The sequence below is a fragment of the Zingiber officinale genome, chromosome 1B (genome assembly GCF_018446385.1).
Source record: "Zingiber officinale cultivar Zhangliang chromosome 1B, Zo_v1.1, whole genome shotgun sequence".
NCBI lineage: Eukaryota > Viridiplantae > Streptophyta > Magnoliopsida > Zingiberales > Zingiberaceae > Zingiber > Zingiber officinale.
In genome coordinates this window covers 141,910,704-141,935,038 of record NC_055986.1, presented here as the reverse complement: position 1 = coordinate 141,935,038, position 24,335 = coordinate 141,910,704, and the positions used below count along the sequence as shown (strand labels likewise).

General features: G+C 39.3%; 2 protein-coding genes across 2 annotated transcripts; both read right to left on the bottom strand.

The window, feature by feature from the left end:
* Positions 1–753: 753 nt before the first annotated feature.
* On the bottom strand, positions 754–1,721 carry LOC122005180 (glutathione S-transferase U8-like). Its single transcript, XM_042560162.1, has 2 exons — positions 1,334–1,721; positions 754–1,264 (listed from the first exon to the last, which is right to left on the bottom strand). The coding sequence occupies exons 1-2, from the start codon at positions 1,649–1,651 to the stop codon at positions 899–901; spliced, it is 684 nt and encodes a 227-aa protein (XP_042416096.1). The 5' UTR covers positions 1,652–1,721; the 3' UTR covers positions 754–898.
* Positions 1,722–6,578: 4,857 nt separating this feature from the next.
* Positions 6,579–12,704, bottom strand: LOC122042900 (phosphatidylinositol 3,4,5-trisphosphate 3-phosphatase and protein-tyrosine-phosphatase PTEN2A-like). The gene is made up of 12 exons (XM_042603293.1): positions 12,285–12,704; positions 11,403–11,513; positions 11,285–11,341; positions 10,877–10,942; positions 10,301–10,477; positions 10,092–10,178; positions 9,939–10,003; positions 9,773–9,849; positions 8,973–9,019; positions 7,960–8,090; positions 7,236–7,305; positions 6,579–7,085 (listed from the first exon to the last, which is right to left on the bottom strand). The coding sequence occupies exons 1-12, from the start codon at positions 12,702–12,704 to the stop codon at positions 6,579–6,581; spliced, it is 1,815 nt and encodes a 604-aa protein (XP_042459227.1).
* Between the last annotated feature and the right edge of the window lie 11,631 nt (positions 12,705–24,335).

The following is a 24,335-nucleotide window of genomic DNA, read 5'->3' as shown; positions in this document are numbered from 1 at the left end:
GATAGCTAGTTTTGGTTTCCTAATCTATTTCCTCCCAATGATGTGGGGCAGACATTAGGGGGCCGTTAGGATGATGAATTTCATCTTTATAGAATTACTTCTTGCAATTCTACTTTCATGTCTTCTCCCATAGTATTGATAGCAAGACTCCTCCTTTCCTTGAGAAACAATTGTTTGCTTTTGTTTAAGTTTGGCCTTCTCATTCTTTGAGGTTTCTAGCGTAGGGAAAATTCTGTTCTGCGGAAAGATTGTACAATTTGAGCCTTTTCTTATGCAACAATGGATAAGATTTCTCTCATCCTCCCTTCTTGAAAATCTTCATTTCCAGCCTTCACTAAAAACAAAACTAATCTTCAACCTGTTTTTTGCACCCATATGAGGCTGAGATATCTTTCAATCTTATTGGTCATTGTTCTTTCTATTCTTTGGTTGAAATTTTATTGATCAAGAGAGGTAGAAGTTGCATAAGTTATCTGAATTGTTTCTCCTATTACTCATAATTCTTTCAAATTAATTTAGAATTTTTTTTATGCTCTCATTTTTAATATGATTTCAACCAGAAGTACACGTGCTTCCATGTTCTTCACTCCTTTTGCTGACAAATAGTCTATTATACATAATAATGTATGTGTAGTAGGTATAGTTTGATGGCAAAATTATGATTCCTTCTACATTAAGAACTTCAATAGTTAAAGAAAGGCTCTTTCTCCATTTTTAATATTTGGAACAAAACTTCATTTTCAAAATGTAAACTTAAAAAACAAAAAAAGTTCCATATTATTCAAATTTACTTCCTAAGTAGTTGCAACAACCATACAAACTTCAAATAGAACAGAGTAGAACAGCCATTTATTGCTCCCAACACTTTAATGGAGATCACAAACTAAATTTTGTGCCATCAATAAACCATAGACTTAGTAGCTAGAATTGCTTGCTTCTTGGATTGGAACACAGCAAGGAGTTTGTCTCTTGGAGGCAAGCATTCCGTCACCACATCAGATGCTACGAATCCCTCAATCCATCTGCATAAGTTGGGAAACTCCTCGCCATTGATCAAGCTTATGCCTGCCACTTCCTGAAGCACACCAAGCCACAGAGCAAAGAAACTGGCAGAAATGTCGACCAGGCCGATCGATTCGCCTCCGAAAAACCTCCTCCCCCCAAGCTCATCGTCAAGGATCCTCAGGCATGCTCTTGCTTGCTCCATAAACATCTGCTGCGTCTCCCCTTCCGTCCAGCATGACATCCAACAAGCACCTACGCACTGCATGCAAGCAAAAGTTATGGACTACTAGAAATTAAAGCCGATCAAACAGATGGTAACAAGCGAGACCTTATCGTCTATGAACCTTGACCAGAACCTGGCCATGCCTCTCTCATGGGGAGCCTTGGGCAGGATCGGGTTGTCTGTCCAAGTTTCGTCAATGTACTCGAGGATGATCAGTGACTCAGGGATGGCTTTGCCGTTGTGGAGGAGGACAGGGATCTTCTTGTGGATCGGGTTGGAGGCGAGGAGCAAAGGGCTCTTGTTGGCGAGGTCTTCCTCCACCTTCTCGTGGGGTACCCCCTTCAGCTTCAGAGCAAGCTCCACTCTGAAGCTCCAGGGGCTTGCCCAGAACCTTAGCACCTTCACTTGCTCAGCCTCAGCCATGCCAATTGATTAATTGCTAGCTTGCCGGCTTTCTGCTCTCCAAGATGCTAGTTATATACATAACAAACCAAGCAGAAGTTCATTGATTATTTCTTTTCCAAGAAGCTTCAGATATATTTGTTTTCTGTTTTTTCTGAAGACTGGAGGTTTGATTAATCAACACTAGGAACAGATATTATAAAGAAATAAGCTCCATTTATTGACACTGCCTTCCCCTGTAAGGTTTTGACCGGAGAAAATTGGTCAACGCAATTATAAAATTAGTCTAAAAACATCTAGATTATATTTTTAATGTAAAAAAAAAGAAAGAAAACAAATGCTTAGAAATTTTACTGAGAAAAATATATATTTTAGAATATGTCACTTTAGACACACAAACCTTCCCTTTATATATAATTTAAAAGAATAATCAGCTAATGAAATTTTACAATCAAGAGAAATTAGAAAACGTATGAGCATTCAATACAGTTGTTATATTGTTAGATTTATGATGATCTTGTAATCATAAAGTACTATAAAATAATTACTTTATAATTATTCTTTTTGAATTTTCATATTTTGAAATTTATATTTTAGTTTCATTATTAACAATTAGAAATAGATATTTTTCTCTATATACATAATAAAATTATTATTCATCCTAATTCTTATATTAACATAACTAACTTCTATAAAAGATTATTAAACTCTGTCAATTTTTGAAATGCTTGGTTAATGTGCAAATCACATAAATAAATTTCAAGTTGATCATCAAAAATAAGTTTCAAGTTGATAATCAAATAAGAGGAGATCAAATCTTGTGGATAAAATTTAATTAGTTATATTAATTATTTCTTGTCAAAAGTTAAAAATAAATTTTGTAGATACAAATAAGTTACATAAAAAAGTAATTTCGTATTTATCTTTGAAAAATAATCATTTAATTCTTAAAATTACATATCAATAACTTTATAGAATAAATCAAGACTATAGTTATGCAAATTTATCATTTTTGGTGGATTAATTAGGATGGGGATGATCATGTGATGTTTGTATATATCATCTAACGAACGTGTGAATATATCATTCATTTTGAAAATATTAATATAATATTATTGATAAAAACAGTAAACTTTTTCTAAAAATGAATATCAATCATCATCTTTCTCATACTTTGGAGTGAGTGTTGGTATATTTGTACCAAATCCATTACATTTATAATATCTTGATTTTTTTACAAGGTCATCGATAATTCATTTAAAATTTCTAAGATATGTTTCATCAAGTAATAATTGAATACAAGATTAAATAAAAATATTGAGTTTAATAAATTAAATATCTCAATTTTTTAATTAAAAAAATTAGAAATAATATTTCGAAAGCATGTTTGGAGCTAGTCCCATTTGTTTGTCCTTTGCATTGTAGAAGACTACCCGACTCATCCATCACTTTAATGGATCTTTATCGTCGAATAGGTAGAGGCAGCTGCCACTAGGAACAACACAACCAAAACCAAGAACATCAGAATAATCAACGGAAACAGATGGAAGCGGCCTCCGCAGTTGATAATTAGGATCAAAGGCATGCCTAAATATTTTTCCATCACAGTCTTACTTGATGAAGTACCACTCACTCTCCTCTGACACCCCTAACTTTGAATACAAAATCAGTTTTTTAATTTGGACCCACCGACGGATTACTTCCAACCTCTCAAATTGGAATTAATTATTATATTTTTTATTTTATCTGGATCAGCTCAGACTGTCCCATGTAAGCTCCACCCATGAGTGTAAATTGGGCTTCTATGATTATTTTCTCTCTTCGGATCTCAGAGCAATTAGTATACGCTAATCCATGAAATTTAAGGTAGGTTTACTTGAATGGAAATTTGCAATTTTATGGCATATTCCTTACTTCTCCCTCTAGCTCCTTTCTATCTTCCCAAGTGAACTGAAGCCTTAATATTTCTCTTTCTTCGACCAAGCCATGATCCGTGCAATTATTGTCCACCTCTAACTCAGCTCTAAATAAAAAGGATTTTCCATCCATAGGTTAATTTAATTTCTTTCTCTATGCATTCACAATTAGAGAATTCTACTTCTATATTCTAATGGGTTATTGGATCTCGAGTTTGTGAGTTGCATATCGTGAGGATATCAATAAACTGATTAATTGGTTGTGTATATATATGTAGTATAAATAATTTACTTCGATTGTCAATTTCTTATTGCATAAATAGCATAATTATAAGTGGTATGAAAAGAGATTTGTGTCAAACTCTAATTATAATTGATCCTGTCTAAAAATTAGAGAGATGGAATACTGGACAAATGGTTGTGCGATTGACTAAAAAAAGACTCTGAACCGGAGGGAAAAGGGGCTTCTTCTTCTTTTCTCTCAGCCCGCACCAAAGAAAGCAATCAAAACGTCAGCGCCAAAATCAAGAAAAGGGTCGCTAATGAAAAGGACCCTTTATATACCACCTCTCATAATCTCTACAATCATGAGATGGTAAAAAATGTCGAGTGTCAGAGATTATCGTGTAAAAGAAGACATATAGCCTGGGAGATATATAGTCACCGTCTGAGAAATCTTTCATTACTCATATGTGCACCTCTTTTATAACTTACGTCATTAATGATGCGGTTGAAAAAATATGTTGTCATAATATGCCGGCTGATAGAAAGTATAAAGTCACCTTCGAAGAAGATTCCAGTGAATATTTATATTACAATAGAGAAATATTCTTTGATAAACAGTTGTTTCTCTGATAGGTTGTTGTGATTCTCTGATCATGTTGTCTACTGCGTGTATCTCGATCGAATCTTTAAACTAGTAATTGTCTATATAGTCATCCTTCCCTTAAGCCGCTCGATTATGCACTAGATGATGCTGGAGATCTACTCTTGAAGTAATATAAAGCTAAGTCCCCTAGGTCCGGTCGGTTCTATGACCGACCGGTCATATACCAGGATGCTTGCCTCTGATAAATGAAGAACTAAGTTCTGAGAGATTATCAGTATTTTAAGTTGATCGTCCATATGATCGAAGACTTGCCTTTGAAGTGAGAATCTAAGATTTGGAAGTACAACTGAGTTTATAAAGAGAATTGCTTTACACTTTTATCTTCTGTATATGTAAGAGACAGGCATGCTAAGCTGTTTAAATATGACCGAAGTTATTACTGACCGACTATATTAAGGAGGATTGATATTTGAGAAAACCTATAGGGTCGACCAATAGTGGGGTTAATCGACCATATGATGAAAGACTTGTACTGAGAGTGGGAAGCTGGGTCTCCTTATTCATGTCGGACGTATGATCAACCGACTCTATGGTAGGTCAGACATCCCTTAAACTCTAGCAGCTATCAAATGATCGAATATATAATAGATGTCTTATTACAAGATTGGAGCAATAGGACCCCTAGTTCCGATCCGCTCATGGGCCGGTCGTCCTCGTACTGAAGGTTTTAGCACTAGGTGAAGAACAAAGTTATGTGAAGAGTGACACGCTGACTGCCACCTCCTCTTAATTTTAACTATCATATCATCTTAACTTTGACTATTATTTTATATCGGGATCCACCCGCAAGATCCCGTATCACTCATGTTTCTTCTTTTATAATTTTTACCATTATCGTTGGAATGACTTTTACACCCATTGGCATGTGTTAATCCAACAAGAAGGTCCGTTGGCAATGCTCTCCTTGTTCGTATATGAATTTATTAAATGGTAAAATTATTCTGAAATCACTTGTGTATGGTTCCGATAACTGTCGACCTACCCTTTCAACCTACAGAAGGCGCAAAATGAAATGAATTTCAAATTTTCAGAAGGTAATATATATATCATAGGGCGATGGAGGTGGGGCCAAAGTCAGGTCAGAGTTTAGAAGGTTGGCTAATATGACGGTCAAAATTAAAAAATATCAACTCTTAAAATTAGTACAATCAATCGTTGCAGTTGAGAGGTTATCTGACCAGATTATTAGGTCGGTCGGATGCCGTGTCTCTCAATATTGATGAATAACTCAAACTAAGTCAACACTCTCTAGAACCAAGACTCTTTTGGCATTTGAAGATAGCACGATTAACTAGCTTAGTCAAGTAGTCCAGTTGATCAGAACTATAATCCGATCGAACAGAATGAACCCCTGATCCGGTTGAAGTCTTTGGCTAAACAGATAGGCCGAGTGAGGGACGAGTCCATGACAACACTCTATAAATTCAATCGGCTGGTCCTTACAAGCGATTGTTGATCGGGTGATAAGAGGAACTTGGTCGGCTTGCCATGTAAGTATATTGTGAGTCTCTCAATTCAACGACCTCATATTCCTTTTTGACGTCTTGTACTATGGAGGATAAAAAATATTCTACATGCAAGCTGTACATTAGAAGCAGAGATTGCATGTTTATTTTGGAAAAGATGTTAGAACATCTTTATAATTTATCCTTTTTTTTAAATGCTTTGATATTCGTGCAAAGACAAATAAAAATACTATAAAAGGGGATCTCCATCTACAAGTGGAGGTATGTGAGACTACGTAATTTTACACACTCATAGCTACTGTTCATCTATTCGACTCGATTACTGACTTGAACATTAAATGACCTATACCAGGACCTCTTCTCTGACTTGGTCACTAACTCTTCTATTACAACGTAGGATCGCTCGAAGTCACTTTTTCCTGAATCATAGTCTTCAAACAGTCAATGTTAGAACCATCTTCCCGATCATTAATTTTCTTCAATTTCGGACATGATCAATATAATTAACTAAATGATTGATTGGACCATAGCTTACAACAATACAAACAAGAAGAGATTAAAAATGTAAGTTTAAATGGTACAATTTAGGTGGACAATGAGGGATTGATATACATTCAGAAAGTAAAAATAAAAAACTTCCTTAAATTTTGTCATATTGCCTATCGACATGTCCAAGGCTATTCACTTTCGTAGTCTTCGTCATCACCAAAGGAAAAGACAGATGCATCAGCTGCGATTGCCTTGAACTCACTCACAGATGTTGAATTTGAAGTGGCCGCTTCTGCCAACTTGCGGCTACTTGTTCCTTCCTTTGTCTCTCCATCGACAATTCGGGTTTCTACCTTTTCATCATTGCAAGAAATCTGCTCTGCGGTAATGGCTATGCTTGCAGTTCCTTCAGTTGGAACATTGGTTGTTGGTCTATCAAAAGTGGCATTTTCTCCATTATTGCTAAAAGGCTGAGGACTGACTTGATTAGGAGATCTGCTGTCTTCTGTATCGCTGTCTGAGAACACATCGTCATTGCTGTCCTTTTTCCTGCGCGATTTCATGCTTCTGTCTTGTTTTGCTTTTTCAGTGGCCACACTGACATCAGATTTTCTGTTATCTTGATTTTGAGACTTGGATGAATCATAGTCTACCATCACAATCTCAACTTGAAATCCAGGTGAAGCTACTTTTCTCTGCCGCACAAACAAACATTATAAGTACACATCCTTGGTTGGATTGATTTTTCTTATTTTTTAAATAAAAAAATTGATAGTATGTATATATTCCTTCTGGATTTATTAGTTAAGTACATCTAAAATCTCTGGACAGTAATCAAGGAGTACCTTTTCAAAATCATCAAGCTCAGTCGTGTTCAATGTAACTCTGTTCTCTATCATTGATGTGTTCAACCAACTACAAGAAGAATTTCTCATCAGTATTACTCCATCATAATTTCTGTAAAGAAGAGAACTATGTCTGACTGGGTGCCTTATTGAATAATTTATGCAGAACCAATTACAAGATAATTAAGAAGGATGCAGGAGAAAATGGTTACCAATTGCTATTACCCAGGGAAAGTGATTGTGGCAAAATGAGGATTCTAAATGAACCCGGTAGGAACTTTCATTATCCTAAATCAGAAGATGGACATCTATGGCTCCGATAACTATGAATTTGTTTTGTTAATTAGAAAGAGGCTTTCATGTTTTACTTCTCATTTAACTACTTCTAAAATGACAAGAAGGCATCTCAGAGATACCTTTAGCATATTATATTTTCATACGTGCTTAGGGAGATCAAGGGAATGCAACTAAATGGTTGTTCATATTATAACTTTCCTGTCTCACTTGGCAACTATTTAAAAGCTTAGACTTAGCGGGTATAATTTCATCTCCTCCTTGACTGAATTATGCAATTTTCACTAGCACAATTACCTAACAACATCGGATGTAGTTTAATTGCAAGATTACAAAAAATATCATCAGATGTTAATAGAGGAACATGAAAATAAATTAAGATGCATTTCTAAGATATAGTCGATGAACAGAGTTTAAGAGAAGTTTGCACCAGTAAAAATCCCCTTGGCGGTCTTGGAAATATATTTTGAAATCACCAGCTAACTCTGTAAGACCAGGCTCTCGCGGTAAAGCAAAAATCATGATGCCCTTTTGTTTTGACTTGAACCAAAAATGCTCTGGCTGCAAATATTTGGAGAATAATTTATTTTTTTCTGGCCTTATATCAGTATAAGCTATAGAAGAAGCATTGGAACAAATGATTTGGCGCTACATCATATCACATGTCGTTGTAATTGAGAAATAAGACCTGACATTTGGCTCAACACTGCTTCTCCATTTTGTGGATGGAAGTCAGATGAACAAAGGGTATGTTGCCAGACAAGTTATTAAATTAAGTTCTAGAAGACATGCTACTGAAGACACATGAATAAAGGGTATGTTCACATTGTCAACAAATGGAAGTCTCTCCAACGATCAGATGTTCAAGTCTCTCCAAACAAACATTACTATATAATTTCCTAAACAGATAAGCAGCATAACAGTTGTTTTCTACGATGATTGTTCTGCATGTACATGTTATCCAACCATAAGTCCCAGTGGAATAATATTGCCATGTTTATTTGAGTTATTGTTAGGAACAATTTCAACATAATTTAGCTAGCTCATTATAGAGATAAGATTTATTTATCTGACAAATAGTTGGAATAAACATGACTTAGATGATGACAATAACTAATAATTGGTTAAATCTGGACTGGGGTTAAATTGATAACTAATAATCGGTTAAATCTGTACTGAGGGGTTAAATTGATCCGCAACTCTAATGGAAATTGTCCTGGTGAACCAGAAACTTTCACTATTTCAACTAGACAGGTATGGACTCGGATTGCCAGTTCATTTGGTCTAGTTAAAAGAACACTGCAAATTAATAGAAGGAAGAAGCAGAGACAACTTGTTGAAGTTTAGTAATTGACTCATATGAAAAGCTTACAGAAGCACTGTATCACAAAGCTAAAAAAAGAATAATTTAACAAAAAGACAAAATCTGATGTGGAATAATACCATCAAGTCTTTAGTCTTGGGGTGCTTTTTTGTTGAGAAGAGAACTCCTGGTTGATGACATATTATTAGCACAAGAGAGATCAACATATTTCAAACAAAATATGAAAGGCTAAGTTATGAACTATTTCTCACTAATAGTACGTGGCAAAAGGTGATAACGCTCACCAGCAACCTAGTATCGCCCGCCCCCCGGCTAGATACAAGTAGATAAATTACTGGGAGTTTCACCCCGCAACAATAGCGCATGCAGGGGGTGACGTAACCTGCGGGGCTTCCGCACCCGTTGATAATCGAGCCAGGCTTATCTGTGGCAATACTATGAACCATCTGTGCTAACCCGTGGGGTCATTTCCACTAATAGTAGTGGCAACAGGCGATTCACTCACCCCCATCGCCTCCGCTAGCCCGTCCTCAGGCCAACACGGAAGAGTCATTTCCACTAATAGTGAACTTATTAGTGATGGTCATTTCCAATAATAATCATATTCTTATGAAATACAGTTAAAAAAACTCCAGTTTATCTTGATGCAAGACCTACATGCCGGTTACCTATCAAGTTAGCGTAAGCAAATCTGCTCCAAATTATTTCTGGACAGGCTAATATCTTATGTAAAGAAAAACAGATTAGCTTAGAGAATCAATTTTGACAGCCATTTGCCTACTTTCAATTAGTAATATGTTGATAACATCCAAAACTCATTTACCAAGTGTTACAGATTTTCTCATCGTCAAGTTTCTTGACATGAACAGCATGAAATAAGAATGAATAAATCATGAGAAGGTAAGAAATCATCAAGTACCATTTTGTTGGCTAACAATAATCGAAGGCCTGATCCAATATGGGCAATTATGAAGGCGAAAGCCCTTAAGCATGCACCTGAAGGAAATGATAAAAATTTATATTTGTTTGTGCTCCACTGCAGCTACTCTTGAATGCTAATGAAAATGATAGAAAAAATGTGATACCTACGCCCTGGTGAAATGTCACCATTAGAATATGTAAGATTGTATCCAAAGTATCTGACGTACCTCTAACAAGATTTACATAAAAAATTCAATATTTTTAAAAAATCATCTACAGAATTTTTTTTTAAAAAAGGTTATGAACAAATGGCTGACAATTTGACTTGGGATGATAAGCCCCTTTGAGTCCAGACATCTTTCTTTGTTGAAGTAATCAATGGACTCATCAGCAGCTGGAAAGATCTGTGTAATAGAATATCCATGTTAAAAGTAACTTTAACCACCATTTGGTCACTTAGCAAATATAATTTTTTGTTTATATTCCAAAAACATAATAAAAAACATGAGACGCAATAACATCCCACTTTTAAGTACAGTAGAAGGCTAGAAATCATCAGTCCAGTCCTTGCAACACCAGCTTTGGAGTGAACAATAACCACATTATGCACATCCTGCTCTAACCATGACTTGGCACTTTCACAAAATGATGCTATTAGTTGGATTGATGGGCAGTTATGTTCATCAATGGGGAAACAGGCAACCTGACCAAGCAGAAAGCAAAAATCAACACATAACGATGAATAATAGATACCATAGGCTAATATAAATGTGCATATACTGAGGTCATAGCATTAGTAAAAGTCGCAATCTAACTTTATCAATACAAATTAAGTGTAGCTTGTTTGGCTATGAATTCTTTGGATCAAAATTATCCACAAGTAATGTTTTCTACACATTTTCTGTTTCAGAGAACTTGGAGGTCAATAAAAGTTACAAACTTTGACATAAAAACAATGAATCATACATATATATCATGGAATAACAGTTGAGATAATTGCACACTAAAAATATATGATATCATCATAAATATATAAGAAATTAAGTCAAAATTTTGATGAACAATATCAAAATGTATTAATTCATGACACCAGAAAGCTTACCTTCCCCTCAAATAAGGATGCATCATACAACCTCTCAGAGCAAAGATTATAAACTTTGTACTTCCCCTGCAGATAATAAACAAGCAATTTAAGGACCATATTTATGAAAGAAAAGACACATTTCTTCTGAACACAAATCTAGTTTCTGTATGAGTTCACATCTATGGATGAAAAATGTGTTGAGAACAAGTGTTTACGACTCCACTAGTCAGCAAGGTGATATGCTAATTCATTGAAAAATTTGAAGAAGGTGATTTAAGGTCCACCAGTCCAACACCCAAATTGAAATCATTGAAGAATGTTTCTTCAAAATTTGTCCTCTCCAACACTTTTGATATATGGCATTCTTGAACAACGTTTATTTAAACAAGATGGTTGAGATAAACCAGTGATCTAGAATGGCAAGACCTTGTGGTGTGTTTCAAGGAACTTAATCACTTCTTCCATATGATTTCTGTAGAATCCCTGCCAAAGTAGAATATTTTAAGATGAAAGGCTGTGATCAAAGCACCAAGTATGGTAAAACTATAATAAACTCAAAAAGGCCAAGAAATCCAGAGCTTATGTAGCCAGAAGGGAAGCCCATAGCTATGATTTTCTCTGTAATATATGTAAGATCTAGATCAAATTCACCTTCCTGAGAACAAAAACACTTCTTAATTAATCAAACATGCAAACTAAAGAAGAATTTGCAAATTTTTAGCTTTAGTTAATCCCAATCCAGTTAATGAGAAATGGTGGAAACATGGAAGAAAATAGGCATGACAACTGAAATGATCACATGTCCTTCAAATTGCAATACGTTTACACGTTATCATGGTCCTACAGTTGTACTAAACTTCAGCTAGTGCGAGGAAAGAAATGCATACTAAACTTTTTAAATATTAAAAAAGGTTTTGTGCCATAATACTAATAGGTAGATATGAATGATCTGGAACTGGATGAGTTCTACTAACAAAAATACAAGAATGAGGGGAAAATGAAGTAGAAATATTTTTTAAGACACCTTCACAGCGGGTCAAAGAAATTGCAATGGGAGATGATTGAATTTTGTTACAGAATCTAGTTTGAATGAAAAAGAGTAAAGTTTGAAAGGAAAAAAACTAAAAGTTTCTCTTGGGGGGTTTAATAAAATGTATTTCAGATAAAACTGAGAATATTCAAGTTCATAAAATAAGATATTGACAAGCACATTTTTCTTTGATCAAATAATATGAACTCTTTAAAGCAAAGTTTCAAATTTCAATTGTAACCCAAAGTCAAAGGTATTAATATGACATTGATGAACAGCAATTTTTTTCTGACAATTAAATACTTTTTATGCTAAACTAGTAATAATATCCATGGGATCGACTTCTGAAAAAAAATGAGAAACCATACAATTAACAATATTCATTCTCATAAGAACCTGATATCGCTTTTTGTTTTGTGAAGCAATTTGGCGAGCCTTGACTTGGACAGTTTTCATTGCAGTTCTAGAAGAGTCTACTAAACCTTTTGTCAAAACCTCAAAAACACCAGATTGCATAACTGTTGTATTGTTCTCAACACTTTCCTCTTTTGAAGATAAGTTTGAAGGCAGAAGTGATCCAAATCCACTAGTGATTCGTTGCAAAGTTGACTTTCCTTCATTTCCTGATTGTGAATCTCCTTGATGAGATCCTTGTAAACCTCTGAGAGCCTGTGCCCATGAAGATATTCCAGTTGACAGTATTGATGGTATCTCTCTCAGAGTTGCATTCGGTTTAGTAGAATCATGGTTACTTGTATTGGAGATGTTATCAGTTTGTGAAGAAGAATCATGTTTTTTGGAATCTTGCAATTCCATTTTCTATTATGGTTTTGAGCTCCCAAAGCTAGCTGCAGCAACACAAATAATCAGCAAACCATACTATTCACTGCACTTAGAACATAACTTATGTATGTCCAAGAAGCTACACATGAAAAATAGGATGACACAAGGTCAGAAATTGGATGCAAAGGAACCAAACGTCCGTTAGGAACTAATAAACAAACTAAGCACTAATTAAAAAAATTCTCAAATGACTATTAACCTGAGTTGAAAATAGTCACTTGGACTACTGACTATAATGGAAGCTTGACTTAGTAGAATAAACAACAAGCATTGTCATGGCAGTGTGTAAGCATGAAGGTGCATTGGTTCAGATATTTTATCCAATCCAACTAGGTATTGCAATTTTGATGGTAGTCACAACAAGCAAAGAAGTTCCAAGTACAAGTGAATGGTGTTGAGGATTGGGAAGATGAAAAAGCATGGAAGAGTAACAACATAACGACGGGAAACTGCTCAAGTTGTATATTAAATGATAGTGTAAAATGGTATGAGAAAAAGCTGTTCATTCTGGGCATACGATGAAGCAGATTTGAATAAATGAAACATATCCAAGTCAAAGTAGTCTTCAATCTGATCATGTGAGGAAAACATCTATGGTTCAAAAAAGAATATCGAACTAGGAATTTAGGAATATATTGATGTCAGTCAAAATGTTACCGAACAATGTGAAAAATAAAATGAGAATTCTTTAGTCTAATCTCACAGAATAAGCAGACAAAGGATCGCTCAGACGTTTTCACGGTTCATGGCAATCCTCCAGCGGAACAGATTAATGAACTCAGAAGTCAAACAACTCTCGCTCATCCCACTCCTACCAGTGAATCTATGAGCACTCGCCGATGTCGATCAAGGAACAAATCAAAGTGCACCAAGGATCCTAGCTACATTTATTGTGACAGAGATTCGGTCAGATGATCATAGATCTAACACGCATCGATACTTCATGGACTCTTCAAAATCCACAAACATTTCAAAATTTAGCCAAATCATAAAACCTCAAAGGAAACAGGAGCTACGGAACAGAAAAATCCCAGGCAGCAACAACTTACCTCTTTAATTGCTCGAAGATCTAATTCTCTCTGGGATCTAATGGGAGGGACGGAGCTATCTGTCACGAAGGATTAACACTTTGACCGGAAAGATACTCTCTCAGACAGATCTCGGTCGGATTTGTATTAGAACGGGAAGATAAACAGATACCAAATCTGATCGTAGACAAATGAGGAGCAAGGATGAGGAGAGCTATCGCCTGGCCCTGGGCGCCCATTTTTTTTTTACATATTTATTTATTTATTATTTACTTCAATATTTTTCCTTTATCCCGTTTTTCTTCTTATATTACTTTAATTACCTTTCGATAATTGCTTTAGTTAAAAATTATGACAGCATACATTACATACCCTTTTTTTTTCAAAATTATTTTTGTCTCCAAAATTATTGATCATAGTAGGTGAGTCGAAGAGATGGAAAATTAGAGATGTGGCGTTCACGCTGACCTTCTATGAATTTCTCTTAGATCTGCAACACAAACTAGGTCAGTGTCGAGACAGGGAAGAAGTCCCCCGCGTTGACCCTCTGACGCTCAAATCAGTCACCGACGATGAAGAACAAGACGGAGCAACAAGAAGACTGTAGCACAAACAGTGAATATCGCATACCTCCGCCGATGCTTGGACCCCCCCTTTATATAGAGCGCTGGTAGCGCGTGTGCATGCTTCCCAAGCAAGCACGTTTCTCAAAACTTTTCCTAAAAAGACTTATCAGTAAAGTGCCCTCGACACACTACCTTAACGGGTCGAGCATATCTCTGAAGTGACAGTGAAAGCTTCCGTCGTACGATCTTCTGGTTGTCCATGCCCGGTGTCAGCGGCACCAACTCCCAAAAGGATGTCGAGGGATATCAAAGAGAATGTATTGTTAGGCCAAGTGGGTTGACTGCTCGACCGACCTTCCGCGGCTCTAGTGACCCGTCCGGTCGGCCAGAACCTCGCTATTCCTAAGTGTGTCTGCTCGACTGAAGGTCCACTAAGTCACTACCGAGGCCTGCTATCTGGCCGAGTGGGGTAGCCGCTCGGCTCAGCTTCTGCACGTCGTCTTCCTTGAGCATCGATTGTTTTTCTCTTTGTAGCGAAGGCGACGACGAGTCGGAGCCTTCTCCCTGGTCGGGGCATGCTTCGCCGATCGGCCGGTGCCATCTACGCATTGACCGTCTTGACTTTGATCTCCACCGTGGCAGCGGGGTGGGGCCCCTCATTATCACCGCATTACATGCCTCCCCTTCAAGTCTAGTCGAATAAGGCTGCAAGTCCGACTAACTGGACAATTATCTGAGCAGCTTCCCCCCCCCCCCATCGGCCTTTTGCATAACTTGGCTTCTGATTGGGATGCGAACGCTCCCTGCCAGTCGGCCTGTCTAAGCTTGTCTTTCGGCTGTAGGTACACTCCCTTAATCCCATCGATGCGACGAAGGTTTATTCTTGTGCAATTTTTTCTGGGGCTGTCTTGGGCGAGCGTGAACCAGTTTTACGTCACCCAGATTTTTGGAAACTCGTGCAAATCTCTTCGCATTAAAGTTGAGCACGCCCTCATGCCCTCATTAAATGTCGACTCGTGGTGATGCGCCATGTGTCTTGCTCCCTGCCACGGCACATCTGATGTGACAGACAGATATCTGTTGTGATGTGACATTTGGTGGTTCAAATTCAACAATGAGATCTTGGCCTGGGTTTCTGCGATCTAGATCGGACGGCTCCGATCGATCAACCCCTGAGCTTATAAGCCCGTGCGTGTCGCCGCATTTACGCACTTGAAGCGAGTTCTTCGACGATGCTCATGTGCTCCGGCGACATCCTTCTTTTTCGCTCCTCAGGCGACATTTCCAGTAAGCTTTCTCCCCATCTCCCTTTGTTTCCATTGTTGGCGCTGGGAGTTCCGTTCTGTGTAAATCCCCTGTACAAAAATTTGTACGAGCACAGAACCTTTCCTAGCAACCCACATGCTCGATCAGACATGTGTTTGATCAATCAAACAAGTTCTTGATTGATCAAAGCGCACCTTGATCGAAGCACAAGATCGCTGGCCTCTTGTGTTGGTGTTCAGGATCCATACGGAAAAAAAAACAAACTAATTACGCTGCGGAATAAGAAATAGTTGTACCTTTCCTCGTATGCTAAGACCTCTTGATCTTCTGCCGTATTCCTCTCCTCCTCTTGGACATCGTGTGGGCGACGATCTACCAAGACAAAACCACCCGACTCCTTCTTGTTTCCAAACTTTCGGCCATCAAAAGATGCTAGAATAGGATGCCTCCTTCTCTTTTTCTTTTCCTCCAAGCAACCGGCCACAAAGTAAACTCTTCTCCAAAGGGGTGCTGACCCTAATGAAGAGGAAGGGAAAGATGCCACCGGCCCTAGGGAAAGAAGCAAGGGGAAAATAAGAGAGGAGGGGCGACGACCACAAGAGAATAGAAGAGGATTCTTAGGTTAGTTTTTAGGCACCACCCTCTCTTATTTTATAATCTTTGCTAGCGGCTAAAAAGGAAAGATTTTAACAAAATTTTATTTTAAATAAAATTTCCCTTTTATTCCTATTGTGGATGGTTACAAAAAAAGAAATTTTTTTAACAAAATTAAAATCTCTCTTTTAAACCATTGTAAATAGCTATAAAAGGAAAAATTTTAACAAAATTCTATTTTAAATAAAATCTCCCTTTTATTCCTATTGTGGTCGGCCCCTTGCTTGGGCACCAAGCAAGGCTTGGCCGACCCTTATCTTGGGCACCAAGCAAGGGTTGGCTGACCCTATGCTTGAGCAACAAGCAAGGCTTGGCCGGCCCCTTGCTTGGGTAAAAAGCAGGGCTTGGGTGGATGTGAGACTTTATATATATAGAGGTTACAACATGGACCAAGAGGAGGAATTGATTTTGGCCTCCTAATGGACTTGAGCTTCCTGTGTTCGACCCGAACACTCAACTCAAGTTCATCAATAATAACTCATACCACTAAAGGGCCATTATTGAACTACCACACCAATCCCATATTACAATATGGGCTCCTACTTATCATGAGTGCGTTAATCTCCCTGTGTTTAAGATATCGTATGTCTATTAATTAAACAAGTTACTGACAACTCATTTAATTAACATCAGACTCCAAAAGTAGTACCACTCAACTTTATTATCATGTCGGACTAAGTACACCTGCAGGGTTTGCATGATAATCCTTATAAGCTCCTCAAGGGGACATCATCAACCTAAATAAATAGGACACAGTTTCCTTTATAATCAACAACACACCATATAAATGGTACTATCTCCCAACTTATCGGGCCTATTAATTTAACGAATAAATCTCACCCATTGATAAATTAAAGAAATAAATACTAAGTATATGTATTTGTTATTATATCGGGATTAAGAGTACGCACATTCATAATAATAGAGGTTATGTTCTTTTATAAAGTCAGTATAAATCGAACAACCTCAAATGATCCTGCTCAATACACACATAGTGTACTAGTGTAATTATATAGTCAGGACAAACTAATACTAAATTACACTACAACTGTTCCAATGGTTTGTCCCTATCCATCTTGGTTGCGAGCTACTATTTATAATTTATAAGTAACTGATAACATGATCTTCTGTGTGACACCACATACCATGTTATCTACAATATAAATTAAATGGGCAACTGCATTGACATATATATAAATATAAAATGTAGACATTTGACCAAAGTGATTCTCATTTCAAAATATCTCAAAAACAGATGTTCATACAAAAGCTAGGCTTATTGTATACATCACAACATCCACGTCTTTCGACGTCTGTTCTTCCTCGTCCTCGAGTTTTTCGGCGTCTTAGTGTTCCGGCGACAATTCCGCCAGTAGGTTTTCTTTCCTTCGCATCTCCACCTCTTTGTTTTGCAATGGCGAGTTTCTTGTAGCCTCCTGCCAGCATCCCGAGGCCCTGGTACACCTCTACTGAGCCCCGATTCGACGTCGGCAATGCTGAGAGTCTGAAAGTCGCTTTTGAGCTTTCTCCGGAATACGAAGTTGCCCTTCCTTCTCCTTCCGATCGGTCAAATTCTCCGCCGCCCGACTGTATTTGCTTCTTTAGGGACCATTTTACCGCCGGTCTATGATTTCTCATCCATCCCTTTTTTTCGCAGTGTGTAAGTATTTCTGATTCTCCTTCCATCAACTAGTATCAAACTCCTTTCGATTGCTGTGCGGGATGGTGGTTCTTTTTCGCCTGCACAACATTCCATTTACTCCTCGACTCTTTCATTACTTTTATTATCCCAAATCTTCCGAGCCAGGGACTTTTCTTTTCCAAGCTGAGTGGGTTTAGTTTTCTTTGATAAAATGTCGATTTCCAACAAACATTGAAAATGTTGGTGCAATATCCTTGGGTCAAGGATGACCTGGTTGACTAAGCTTGAGTTGGCTCAAGCTTGAGTCTCTATGTTTGAGTTTCGATGTTTGACAATACAGATAATACGTGGAGATTACAGGTGTAATCATTCGATTGGGGAGATTGCTGGAGCAATTCCCCTCTGGTTAGAGTTTGACCAGTCTGAGTTTAAAGAAGAGTCAAGTAGGTCAAGATTGACCGGATACTTGACTGAGAAGTCCTAGTGGGTGAAGCTAGGCAGAAAGAAAAATTCTGGTGAGTGAAGTCAGGTGAAAGTCCTAGTGAGTGAAGCTAGGCAGTTGGAAAATCCTAGTAAGTGAAGCTAGATGAAAGTCTTGGAGAGTGAAGCCAGGCAGGTGAAAGCCCCGGTGAGTGAAGCCAGGCATGTGGAAAACTAGGTGGGTTAAGGTTGACCAGACACCTAGTGTTTGGAAGTCCAAGTAGGTCAAAGGATTGACCGGATACTTGGCAAGAGGAAATTCAGATGGGTCAAGGATGACCGGACATCTGGTGGAAGGAAGTTCAAGTGGGTCATGGAGGACCGAACACTTGGCATGAGATGGTAAGTCCAAGTGGGTCAAGGTTGGCCGGACACTTGGTGCGAGGAGAGAATGTCCAGATGGGTTAAAAGTTAATCGAGCACTTAGCGATCGTAAGTCCAATAGGGAGTTGGCATGGAACTAGGAAGTTCGGACGCAGTGAACTTCCGAAAGCCATAACTTTTGACTCGGATATCAGAATGAGGTGATCTCAGATGTGAAACGAAACTAATTTCAAGCTCTACACAGCTTTCTGGGTTTCAATTGATTGGCCAATCGATTGGGGGGTTCAATCGATTGGTCAATCGATTCCCCAATCGATTGGTTGAGGCGATTTCGCGCAGAAAACATTTGGATCGATTGGGTAATCGATCAAAACTTCCCCAATTGATTAGTCAATCGATTGGGAGAGTTTCTGAGTGAACAGTAAGCTTCTGAATCGATCGGTTGATCGATTGAAACCTCCAATCGATCGACCGATCGATTGGAGCGCTGGAAATCGCTTGAGAAGCCTTGAATCGATCGGGTAATATTCAGAGCGATTCCAAAGAGTATAGAGGCGCTCTGGATCAATCGGCCGATCGATCCAAAGCCTCCCCAATCGATTGGGAGAAATCCAATCGATTGGGATTCGACCATTGGCGCAGATAAAGCCGTTGGCGAGCGTGTCTTCGGTACTTCTTCCTTCTCTTCTCCACGGGTGATCACAGAAACTACATACAGCGATCCTTTCTTCCTCACCGCCAGTTCTTGAAAGTTCTTGGAGGCACATCCAAGTCAAGAGGCGAGTTGCAACAAGAAGAAGAAGAAGCTAGGGTTTTATTATAATTTTGTAAGATTTATTTGTATTTTGCTTCTTTCTTTCTTATTGTTGTATTGTGAGCTTGTAAGGCTTCTCCGCCTACGGTAGTTACCGTAAAGGAGTGTTTTCATAGTGGAGGGTGCGTGAGTGTGTAGATCCTTGGACTAGTCACCTCTTCTTGAGGTGGATACCAAGTAAATCCCTAGAGTTAGCGTTGTTATGTTGGTTCTTATATTTTCTGCTGCACATCATCACAAGAAGCAAGCAACGACAAGAACAAGATCACGACGAGCTATTCACCCCCCCTAGCTACATTTCAATCCCAACAGAAAAGAGCTTCTTTTTTGTGCATTTTCCCGAGCGGTCGGATTTTCCTACCTCCTGGCAACTCGACGTGGTGACTCAGCCTCCATTAAAGAAGTACAAGAGCCGGTCAGACTATCTCAATGCTGCTTCCATGCTGGTCGATCAGAAGTATGACATCCATAAATTATTGTTAGAAGGTATCCTCTACATCTTCGGTCTGAGTCCGATCCGCACCCGGTTGCCAACCAGCCTATGTATGAAACATCTTTCAATCCTTCTTTTGATTCTAACTAATTTTTCTTCCTCTTTTGCAGCCAAAGTTATGCTACGCGCCCGTCTGGCCGGCAAGGCGAAGCTTGCTGATGTCGTGATCAATGCGGCCGCTATAGAGGAATTGGAGAGCCGAGGCCTGTCGCCAGTCTGCTCAGGAGCCGCAGGATGAGAGCGAAGTGGCTCTCGCTCTGGCAAGTGGTGGAGCGACCGGTGGCTCCTAGCCTCCTTCTAAATGGCAGTCGGTCGTCGAAGTTGAGGGGGTTTCTGGCTCAACCTCCTCAGCAGAGCCACTGATCAGGTGCAAGAGGCGCCGAGCGAAGCCTTCGTCGCGCTCTGCCACTTCGGGGATGCGGTCCACCGAACGGGTCGGGACGTCGATCCCCGCTCCTGTCCAAGAGTCCACTACCCCTGAATCGTCAGATTGGACCCCCTCCCTATCTGGTCTGCTTCAGGGGACAGTCTACACACCGCCGGTGACCTTCCTTCCACCAAAAGAGAAAGCCCAGAAGTCAGGCATCCGTCCGACGTCTTCATTCCGGCCGTCCGGGCGGGCAACTTCTGCACAGTCAGCTCCGAGCGGCGAACACCACATTATGGCCATTCTACACCTACCGACCAAGGAGTGGCGTGAATCCAACGTCGAGTCCCGAGCTCCGGAGCACCAAATTATCATCCACGGGCCACTCGTCCAAATATGGGCGGAGGCCTGAGCCCGTGCGGTGATGATGCCTCCAGGGGCACTCGCAGATAACCACACCCAAGTGTCTACTGGGGTAAGTTTTGCATTTTCATAGTTGATTTTCGATCGACGCTTATATTCGCTTTGTTTGCAGTACTGGGTGGAGAGTCTGGCCATGTGCCACAGGCTAGCCTTTTTGGAGGAGGAAGTGAAGAAAATGAAGGCATCGAGAGGCCAATTCTTCGCCGCTCAAGAGCAAACGAATGCCAAGGTGGCCAAACTATGGGCCGATCTAGAGAAGAGCAACAAACTGCTCGAGGCCGAACGGGAAAAGAGTGACAGTTTGGCCATTATGCTGGCTCGACTCAATAAGCAGGTCACCACATTCGACAACAAAATCGAGTCAGCCAATGCAAGGAAGAATCGGACCATCGAAGACCTCGAGCTGAAGAATAAGGAGGCACGGACCCTCGCCCAAAAACTCAAGGAAGTTGAAGATTTCCTGGTCACCGAGTGGAAGAGTCGGTCGATCGAAGAGGTTGCTCTTCGCGACCAACTGGCGGTCAAAAATAATCAGTTGGTCACCTCCAAGGATGAGCTGGAAGCCTCCCGAACGACCTTGAAGACCTACTAAGAAGACGAGCCTAGCCGCTTCGAGGATATGAAGAAGAATTGCCTTCGCTCAGATGCTTTCAACGAGAAGGTCGTCGATCGAGCTCTGCGCCTCTTCGATCTGGCCATCGATGGGACGATTGACCAGCTCCGCGAGGGATGCCACCTGTCGGCAACTCTGACTAGTAACATCATAAGCCAGGACAAGCTTACCTCCTCACTACCTGATGACGTCTTGGATTACCTTGAGTGAGGTCGAGAGCTCTTGTAAAATTTTTGACATCTTGTAAAATTTTGAAGTCTTAATGAATTCTTGTCCGTTAGGACAAGCTTTATCTCCTTGTATGTTTTTCAACTCTTTTGAGTATTGCAAGAACTCGTGGCCTCGTCACTCCGATCGTCCATGATTATTCTATCTAGCTGACTAACCCCCTTTGTATTCAGAGTTACCATTATGCTTCTGCGAACCTCCGATCGGCCCTAGGAGCATTTAGAAGAATAGTGTCGAATGATCAATATACTTTAAAGACTTCGAGCTTTCTGAAGACCACTCGGTCACGATCGGGGGAGATAAGAGATCTGATATGCTGGTCTGAGACCAGTGAAGAAAACTCGACCCCGAATGAGGGAGATAGGAGATCTGATATGCTGGTCTGAGACCAGTGAAGATGTCATAAATAGAGGTTTAAGGTCGCTGCTCGACCGTTGTTGTAGGCCCGGGTTTAAGGTCGTCGCTCGACCGTTGATGGAGATAAGAGTTTAAGGTCGCCGCTCGACCGTCGATGGAGACAAGAGTTTAAGGTCACCGCTCAACCATTGGTGGAGACAAGAGTTTAAGGTTGTCGCTCGACTGTTGATGGAGACAAGTGTTTAAGGTCGTCGCTCGACCATTGATGGAGATAAGCGTTTAAGGTCGCGTGCTCAACCGTTGATGGAGACAAACATTTAAGGTCGTCGCTCGACCGTTGATGGAGACAAGTGTTTAAGGTCGCCTCTCAACCGTTGACGTACACCCGGGTTTAAGGTCGCCGCTCGACTGTTGAGGGAGACGCATTTCAAGAGGCCTTCACTTTTTATTCATATTTTGTCATGCGTTCAGGAGACATACAAAAAATACATAGTATTCACTCATGCACCTCTCATCCAGCCCTGTAGGGTTGTAGATGATTCGCGCTCCATGACCTCTCGAGCTGCCTTTCCTCTTCATCCTCCAGATAGTAGGCGCCCGAACGGACCTTCTGCACGATCTTGAAAAGTCCTTCCTATGGGGCCTCGAGCATGGTGACGTCGCCGACCGCTGCTTTGGCCCGTGTCTCGTCCACCAAGTCGAGCTCCATGAGCCTTCGTTCAGCGTTTCCTTCATCGTAATGCTATACTCGATCGAATTCCCCTTCGACCTCCACGTGGACAACTGCTTTGCCGACATATACCAGATGGAAGGGGGTTACGCTAGTCACCTCCTTCAGGGCCATGCGAAGGGCCCATAACACGCTGGAGAGTTCGTCGACCCAACTGCCTCTAACGTGGTCGAGCCGAGCGCGTAAAACTCTGAGGGTGTGTTTTGTTCAAGTTATCATGTATAACATTGGTTATGTGATTACCAGTTAATCACATAACCAAGATTATGGGGAATAAAACATAACCAAATGTTGTTTGGTTCAACTTAGGTAATGCAACAAAAACTTATTTGTTTGAAGGTTTTAATGAATAACCTATTTTAATATTTTACTGTATTACCCTCATTTACAAAACCAACCATAATAATAATAATAATAATAATAATAATAATATTGTTATTATTATTAATATTATTATTATTTAAACGGTAAATTTTTTTACTTTTTCGTTTTCCTCTTTTTCTTCATTTTTATGTTTTTTTTATTTTTTATTTTTTTTATTTCTTTTCTTTTTTTACATTTTTTTATTTTTTCCCATTTTTTATTTTTTTTTACGTTTTTTATTTTTTACGTTTTTAATATATTTTTTTTATTTTTTGACGTTTTTTAATTTTTAATTTAAAAAAAAAAATCCTATTTTTAATGTTTTTTTTATTTTTAATGTTTTTTTTATTTTTCCATTATTTTTTTTCTATTTTTTATGTTTTTTAAATTTTTTAAAACTTTTTTATTATTTTTTAAATTTTTTTATTTTTTTACGTTTATTCTATTTTTATTTTTTATATTTTTCATTTTTTTTTCTTTACGTTTTTCTATTTTTCACATTTTTCTCTTATCCGAAGGTATTTTGGGTAAAAAAAAATTGTTAACTCCGGAATCAAGAAAAACCTCAGTTTTCCGAGGGTTTCCGATTCCGGGTTGCAATCCCCTTTTGCTGACGTATCGAAAATGGAACATTATTCGGGAATCATCGATTACCTAAACCAAACAGGACTTTCATTAATAACCTTGGATGAATAACCAAAGTTATCAAGGATAACCCCCAACCAAACGCACCCTGAGGATCTCTCGATTAACGACTTCGGCTTGTCCGTTGCCCTAGGGGTAGGCCACCGATGTGAAAGTCTGTTGAATGTCATAACCCTCACACTACTCTTTGAGCCTCTGACCGACGAATTGCCTCCCATTATCTAATTCGAGTCGGTGTGGGATGCCGAACTGGCAAATGATGTTCTGCCAAACAAATTTAATGACCATCTGCTTGGTTATTCTTGCGAGTGGCTCGGCTTCTACCCACTTCGAGAAGTAGTCCACCACGATGAGCAGGAATTTCCACTGACCGGTCGTCATGGGAAATAACCCAATGATATTCATGTCCCATTGGTCGAACGGGCAAGATACTGTAGATGTCTTTATTTCCTCGGTCGGTCGGTCGGTGCGGCAGATTGTGATACTTTTGGTATGACAAGCAGGTGGCTACTGTCCGAGCGACATCCTCTTGGAGGGTCGACCAAAAATATCTGACTAGGAGTATCTTTCGGGCTAATGCACGGCCGCTTGAATGGCCTTGATAGGAGCCT

Bases quoted from the DNA above. Each gene is read 5' to 3' on its own strand.
- LOC122005180 (XM_042560162.1), bottom strand. From the start codon at position 1,651: ATGGCTGAGGCTGAGCAAGTGAAGGTGCTAAGGTTCTGGGCAAGCCCC. The intron at 1,265-1,333 runs GTCTCGCTTGTT...GCTTGCATGCAG, and splicing joins CAAGGTTCATAGACGATAAG to TGCGTAGGTGCTTGTTGGAT.
- LOC122042900 (XM_042603293.1), bottom strand. From the start codon at position 12,704: ATGGAATTGCAAGATTCCAAAAAACATGATTCTTCTTCACAAACTGAT. The intron at 10,179-10,300 runs GTGGGATGTTAT...TCTATTACACAG, and splicing joins GCCTTCTACTGTACTTAAAA to ATCTTTCCAGCTGCTGATGA. The intron at 8,091-8,972 runs GTATTATTCCAC...AAATATTTGCAG, and splicing joins CCAAGACTAAAGACTTGATG to CCAGAGCATTTTTGGTTCAA.